At 34.8% G+C, this 7,269-nt stretch overlaps 1 protein-coding gene across 4 annotated transcripts; it reads left to right on the top strand.

Moving 5' to 3' along the window:
• Positions 1–938: 938 nt before the first annotated feature.
• Positions 939–5,895, top strand: LOC112502011 (putative HVA22-like protein g). 4 transcript variants are annotated; one of them, XM_025105827.1, is made up of 7 exons: positions 939–1,160; positions 2,586–2,638; positions 2,723–2,821; positions 2,906–2,962; positions 3,051–3,114; positions 3,214–3,423; positions 5,355–5,895. In XM_025105827.1, exons 2-7 carry the CDS (start codon positions 2,607–2,609, stop codon positions 5,757–5,759), a joined length of 867 nt encoding a protein of 288 aa, XP_024961595.1. In that variant the 5' UTR covers positions 939–1,160; positions 2,586–2,606; the 3' UTR covers positions 5,760–5,895. The 4 variants fall into 4 exon arrangements, with proteins under 4 accessions (XP_024961595.1, XP_024961600.1, XP_024961589.1 ...); XM_025105832.1 differs by having other exon boundaries at positions 957–1,160; positions 2,598–2,638; XM_025105821.1 differs by having other exon boundaries at positions 957–1,160; positions 2,598–2,638; positions 2,723–2,962.
• The last annotated feature ends 1,374 nt before the right edge of the window (positions 5,896–7,269 follow it).

Below are 7,269 nucleotides of genomic sequence, written 5' to 3'. Positions count from 1 at the left end.
GGAGCTTTAATAAGTCGTACTTACGCGCAATCTACTTGCAATCTTGAGTTTTAAGTAATATGCATTAATAAACAATACTTTACGCATAAAAAAATGATTTTTAAGAATTTTTATCAAATGCTTTATAATATAGTATAGATAACAGGAATTTTGTTTCGGTAAACCCCATGTTCCCCCATCTTCGACCCCAGCCCACAATCTCCAACGACATCAGAATTCATAAAAAACGGAGGAATTCGAGATAAAGGCCAAATTCATGACTTGAATAGAAATACAAATCGAGGAACCAAGTGTTTTGTTCGAATCGTGCACACCAACATTAGAACACAGATCTATGTAATATATCTGAGAAATTGAATAGATAAGGGAACCATTATGCGAATCAAATAGAAACGAAAACCTTCAATATTTGAATACGTACTCCTAATCTACCGAATTCGTAACCTACCTCGACCTTAAATCAGTGTGCCTTTCTGGATCGATCTTGTCTTTCAGGATATACATCGTCTTTCGTAGTCTATCAGATATGTATGGCCATTGTCGATACTTGAACCATAAACCACATCGAAGTTCAAACGAGAAATCGAGGGAAGAGAGATCTAGCGTTCCGTCATGGTCTAGATTGAGATTTCGTCATTCGAAAAGAGCATCGATAAAATGACTAAAATACCCCTCATGTAAGGAGTATATAGGGATTTAACAGAACAAAATTAAAGACAGTTAGGACAAGGGATTTGATCCGTAACTGAAAACCTTGTGGATATAATCCATAAAAAAAATAGTACAAGGGACGTAATTTGTAAATTTCATATAACTACAGGGACTAAATTTATAAATTACCATAAAATAAAATTTGGATATTATCCACGTTTGACCCTCTAAAGTCCAATAGAGTAATGAGTATAAATAGAAAGCGTGAAGATATAGATGGTTTAGAAGAAACGAAAGTCCTCAAACGTCTCAAAATCGTTTCCCCTCTCATCTCTCTCCTCCGTCCCACGTCGGTGCCGTTTGCCGTCGCATTACGGCGGCGAGGATTCGTTGATACAATCGGATTCTATACCAGCAGCTGTGGAAAAGAAGTTGCGTATCTGTCATCGGAAGTACTCCAGCTTTGCAAAATTTATCCAGTTTCACGAACAACCAGTGAAAAACATTAGGTAACTTTTACTTTGTTTTGTATCTGTTCGAGGTTTTACTTTAGAAGTTCTATGCACTTCATGGTTATTGACGACTTTTTAAAATTTAGATTGATTTTTGTGGTGTTTGGCTAATTTCTAGGTTTAATTTATCCATTTCTGTTGTTTTATCTAATGAATTTGTGTTGAGCAAATCGATTATCTGTAGTTATCGTTATTGTCAATAACTTTATTAATTGATTTATCGTTTTGTCTACAGTTTGGAACTAGGATTCTAAGCTTGTAAGCGTAGTTTGGAAAACTTGTTGAAAACTTAAAATGTGATTCCTTCAATGAAAGGATTTTTTCTATGTAAAATATGCTTTTCGTCACACAGGGATTTGCCAAATTATAGTACATGCGATTACAAACGAATATTTTGCCAAAAAATAGAACTAAAATTGTGATTCCAGACCCTCAAAATGTGTCAAGGAACTGGCCTGAATCTTGCTAATTTCATTGTTTTACTTGTTCATATTCTATGCTCTTATTGCTGAAATGTTGTTTGATATCTGTAAGATAAAATAAAGCTGCAACTTTCACGCCTATGACGCCAGTCACTCAGCCAGTAAAGAAATTAGCAGTTTCATGCTGGGGCCAGGGTATGCATGACATGTGCTACTTTCAAAAGTACATGTACTATTTTGTGTTATAAGCTTGTGTGTTTCTATTTCTGTTTCTGTTCTGGTTTATTGTTGTAACAAACCAACGGCCATGAAAATTTTCGTTTTCCGCTTATAATTTCAGTACAAACAGTTTATCAGAGCATCTATTTCTGTGATTAAGTTGAATTTTGATTGAGATCTTGACTTACAGTGTGGCACATAGTACTTGTAAGTTTGTTTTTCTGTGTTTTATTTGTTGGTATCATTGTTTAAAGCTGATCAGTAATGATTTTTCTACTTAGTCCGACTCTTTTCCCACTGAGAGTTAGAGGACAGACGAAAAAACTTGCATCTGTTGCTTTTGTGTTGTTTAGATGGGAACAACATACTTGAGATTTTGATTTCAGTTCTAATAGTTAGACTGGATGTATATTAATATATGTCTATGATGAGAAGAGGAGAGCAAGAAGATGATGAAAAGAGTTAACATCCATTTTTAAGGCCAAAATGACGGTACTATTGGTTACTGAATGATATATGGAGGCTTCTGTTGTACCATTTAACTGTTAGAAGTATTAGATTATCAAGGTTTTTTTGTTTTAAAGTAATATCTTATGGTTATTGGTTTTGCATTTGAACCACAACTTCTTGTAGCATTACATTCGTCGATGCCTGTCTATCACCTTGATGTCTCCGAATGTATTTAACTGTTTATCATCATTATTATTATTATCATTATTTATATAACTTGGTATATTTTGCCTGTTGGGGTTGTGGATTTTGGCACTAATGCTCTGTCCAGTGTCTTTGACAGGTTTACAAGATGATTGGATCCTTTCTTACCAGAGGGCTCGTGTATGTGAACTAAAACTTGTTTCTTCAATTATGGAGAATCATAACTGGATTTCTCTAACAAGGGAGCTGCTTAATTGCATGCAGAATGGTGTTCGGCTATGCATATCCAGCTTATGAGTGTTTCAAATCAGTGGAGAAGAACAAGCCTGATATTGAACAACTTCGTTTTTGGTGCCAATACTGGTACGATACATTTTATGTGTGTCATGACAATCTATTCACAAGCTTGGTCTGCTTGGATCTCAAACTGGATAATGATGTTTTCAGGATCTTAGTTGCTGTATTGACTGTTTGCGAGCGGATTGGTGACACTTTTGTTTCATGGTAATACCATAACCCGTGGCACCTTCTGATATACTATTAGCATTTTTTCCTTTTTACATTCGAGTTCTTGTTTGTTTTACTTGTGAAGGGTCCCAATGTACAGTGAAGCAAAGCTAGCGTTTTACATATACTTGTGGTACCCCAGAACAAAGGTAATGTTTATCTGTTCTATGTGTAGGTCTGAATATATTTTTCATTCTTAATCTTCTCAAACAATGTTTATCTTATTTGTTTTTCTTCAATCATTTCAGGGTACAACTTATGTTTACGATTCCTTCTTCAGACCATACATATCAAAGCATGAAACTGACATTGATCGTAACTTGATGGAACTGAGGACCAGGGCTGGAGATATTGTAGTTTTGTATTGGCAAAGAGCTGCGAGTTATGGTCAAACAAGAGTTTTTGATGTTCTTCAGTACATTGCTTCACAATCAACCCCGAAACCACGCACATCTCAGGTATGACTCGTTGGGTATATTTGAGTTTCCTGCTTCTCATATCCAATTCTGATTATCAAGTTATCATGAAGTTCATGATTGCTGTACGTTAATACTTTCCAAGGGAATAGAGGTTCCTTCACATTCTCTTCTCTACTGCTAAATATAATTGCTTTAAAGTATCTCCATTTGGTTGGAGAGAATGCAGTTTGCGTTTTGTTATTTTGCCTTTTAGAATAGAGTTGGGTGAATCTGTCTAGTGTTGGAAGAAAGTTTATGAGATGACTGCTGTGGTGTTTATGCAAATTCCACATTCTCTGGCATTGTTAATGCTGAGAAATGGCATGTAGTATTTTGATCAGTGGTGGAGGTAGGATTCTTTTTAAGTGTTGGTCTACCTTGGACTAGTTTTTTATTATAATGGGAAAATATACTATACATTGTCCATTATTATTTACAAAGTAAGACCCAAATAACCAGAAAATCACTAATGAACGAGAATAGAATAAAATTAAACTAAAACAAGCCCAGTATGCCCCAACCAGTGGTGGGGTGAGGGTGGAGGCAGACTTGACCTCCACCGGTCCACCCTAAAGAGCGACTGTTCTGGTGGAGACCCCCAGCTTGTGCAAAGTGTGAAAATTTGCATGAGTAGAAAATTCACATATTCGTATGCTCTTTCTGAACCAGTCACGGCTTTTAGAGTTGGTATTCCAAAGAAATGGAGCTAAAATTCACATGGCAGCACTAGCGAGTCAATCCTATTCACTTTGGTTTAGGGTCTTACAACTACAAAGAGATGCACTTATACAAGGACAATGGGCCAAAACTTGCCATATGGGCCTGGCCTCTTAACTGATTATCCCTGGACTACCGCAAGTGTCATGGCAAACGAACATCTGGCAGTACTAGACTCCATACTTGACATATTCTGCGTTAGTAGCTTTTTTCTTATTCATATTGGTACAAACAATAAAATCTTTTTACGTATTCTGGCACTATTAGTGGCCGTTTACTAAACACTTACTTGGTAAGTACTTACCGGATAAATTTCCTCATTGGATGAACATGAAAAGGGTCAAGAATCTTACCGGGTAAGAGCGATGAGAATGATGGAGAGTCTTACCCGGTAAGTGAGGATGACGACTCTTACCTAGGTAAGCGCTTACCCTAAATTGTTGCAATCGATATGTTTTAATATACTAAAATCTTACGCATCAAAATAAATCATAGTGTTGACTTCTATTGGTAAGCGCTTACCGGGTAAGCAATTGGGTAAACGGCCTTAGTGCCTCTTGCACTATCTGATTGGATTGAACCCTTGGTTTCATTTGCATTATAAATTTGGAAGTTAAAACCCTTTTTAGAGTGTTACAATTTGGTTTGATTTATTTTGTACTACTTAGGTGAGACTCCACCTCTGGGTGGGATATATTGGATTCATTTGGTTTGGTTGAGGTGTGACACTGGGAAGTACTTGGACATGAAGGACTAGGGTAGCAGCAGACTAAGGCATGTTTGGCAACCATAAGCTAGCTTACTTTTTTAAGCTTATTGAACAAGCCCCGTTTGAATTATTGAAAGTTTGAAACACGACCTTATCGAAACGCTACCTGGTTCTAGGAGCTTTCTGCCACGTTCTTCCAATTATACCCTTGATTATTATTATTGTCATTAATTACTTTTAATTCTTACTTGATATTAATTATTAATTATTTTTGAATTATTATTAATCACATTAACTATTTTCATATTATTATTAGTATTAATTAATATAATTGTAAATTATTATTTAACATTAATGTACCTACTCGTTACTCTTCTCACTAGATTTGTGATTACTATGTGTGTTAGTCATCGTACCGCATCTAAACCCTACTTTCAAATGAGATGTACTCCGGTCTATTTGGTCTTTGGGTGTGATACTGAATTTTTAACTTGAAACTACACAGCCACCTCAAACGGGTAGAGCTCGTCAGCCTGCACCAAACCGGCGAGCACCACCTGCTGCTGTACAGCAGACCAAGGAACCACCAACTCCCGCTTCTAGCTCCTCCTCGTCCTCCTCATCATCGTCGGATTCAGCTTCTCCTCAAATAGACGACACAGAATCAGAGGGCGTACCACCTACTCCAACTTCTCCGGCTACCGCCTTGAAAGCACAAAAAACAACCCCAACACACAGCCTAGCGGTGACTGCAAAAGCTCAAAGCTCCAACGAAGCAGAGATGATGGAAACCGAACCGTCAACTTCATCAAACCCTATTCCATCACCTAAAGAAACGATTATAGAGGAGGTGGTTCGGGTCTACACACGAGGTAGGTCGAGGAAAAATAGTGCGGCATCGGTTCAATAATATGTATGCTTGTATTTGGATTAGTTTGGTAAATGTGAGTATTTAGGATTGATGGTTGTAACATGTTTTGTGTATTTCTTGCTTTTAAAACCGTCTTCTTTTCATAAGGATTATCACAATGGCTAAAGAAAAGCCACCATCCCTCGTCTATTTTTCCTTTTTGCATTTCTTTTTAATTACATGCTCAAAACATAATTTATATAGGGTGTTGGTAAATGCATGGTTGGTTCACGTGACACCAGGTTGTTTTTGTGAGACCCGTGAGACCATCTTTTTACACTTGAAACAACATTGTGAAGGTAAAAAAATATGAATTTTCACAGCAAAAACATTGTGAAGGTTACATTTACAATGTTTTGATGTGAAGTTTCAAGTGTAAAAAAGTAGTGTCATGAGTTTAACGAAAACAGGTTGGTTTTACGTGATTCCAAATCGATAAATGCATAACCTATTTACATAAAAATATTAGGTCAATAAATACGTTAAAAACATGAAAATGATTACTTGATGTTGATAAGTAGGTGGGTATTTAGTTTACCCCATGTAATATAATATAACAATGGGACAAAATGAAACTTATAATTTTTTTTTGCTTATTTAAATGTAAATATGAAATTAATAATTTGTTTATTTGAATAAATGATTTAGAAAAATGAATTCATAATTTGGCATTTTATTTAGGAAAAAAAGGGAAGATTTATTTACTTTAGTTTTAAATTGGTCTTAGGGTTTGTCGATTTCTACCAACAATCTTAGAACTGATCTTAGGTCTTATAAATAGGTCGGACCAATTTTTATCAAAAATATATTAAATAAATATATTTTTAATCATGATTTTTGAAATTTAGCGTTATATACTTTAAATAATACATTTACTTGAAAACATAGTAAAAAAAACTGAAAAGCTTATAAAAACTCTTGTTATATTGTAATTTATAAAAATTAAAGATCGTTCATATGCATTACCAGTTCCTAACCGGGCTTTGAAATTTTGTAAAACTTGTAGCTGGTTCTGAACCATCAAGCCATAACCATACCAAATCCAATTAGAGATGGCCAGATTGGGTATACAGTATACTTCTACCCGATACTGGTAGTAGGCGGTTATACTTTTTATGAAAACTCAAGGCCGGTTATACATAGGTCTGAATATTTAAAAAAAAAAAATTAAGTTCACATAAAATCATATAACAAGTTTTTCAAGTCTTTTACCAAAAACTTCCGGTTCTTTTTAAAGTTTTTTCTAGCGTTTCACGTTTTTAAAACTTTCAAGATTTTATCTACTTAAATGTAATATTGAAGTGTATTTTTAATAGTAAATTTAATAAACTATAATTTAAAAAAATATGTATAACATTTGTGTAAAAGGATTCAAAAAAATATTTGAAATGTATCGGAATGACCCAATTAAAGATTTTAAAGTGTATTTGAATAACATATTGTTGAAAAAAAAATCTTCAAACAAGATTCTATTTATTCAAAATTTATTTATTCTCTTTAAATTTGGGCC

Source organism: Cynara cardunculus (genome assembly GCF_001531365.2).
Source record: "Cynara cardunculus var. scolymus isolate 2C chromosome LG 1, CcrdV1, whole genome shotgun sequence".
NCBI lineage: Eukaryota > Viridiplantae > Streptophyta > Magnoliopsida > Asterales > Asteraceae > Cynara > Cynara cardunculus.
The sequence above is the reverse complement of the archived record's forward strand: the minus strand, read 5'-3'. Positions and strand labels throughout refer to the sequence as shown.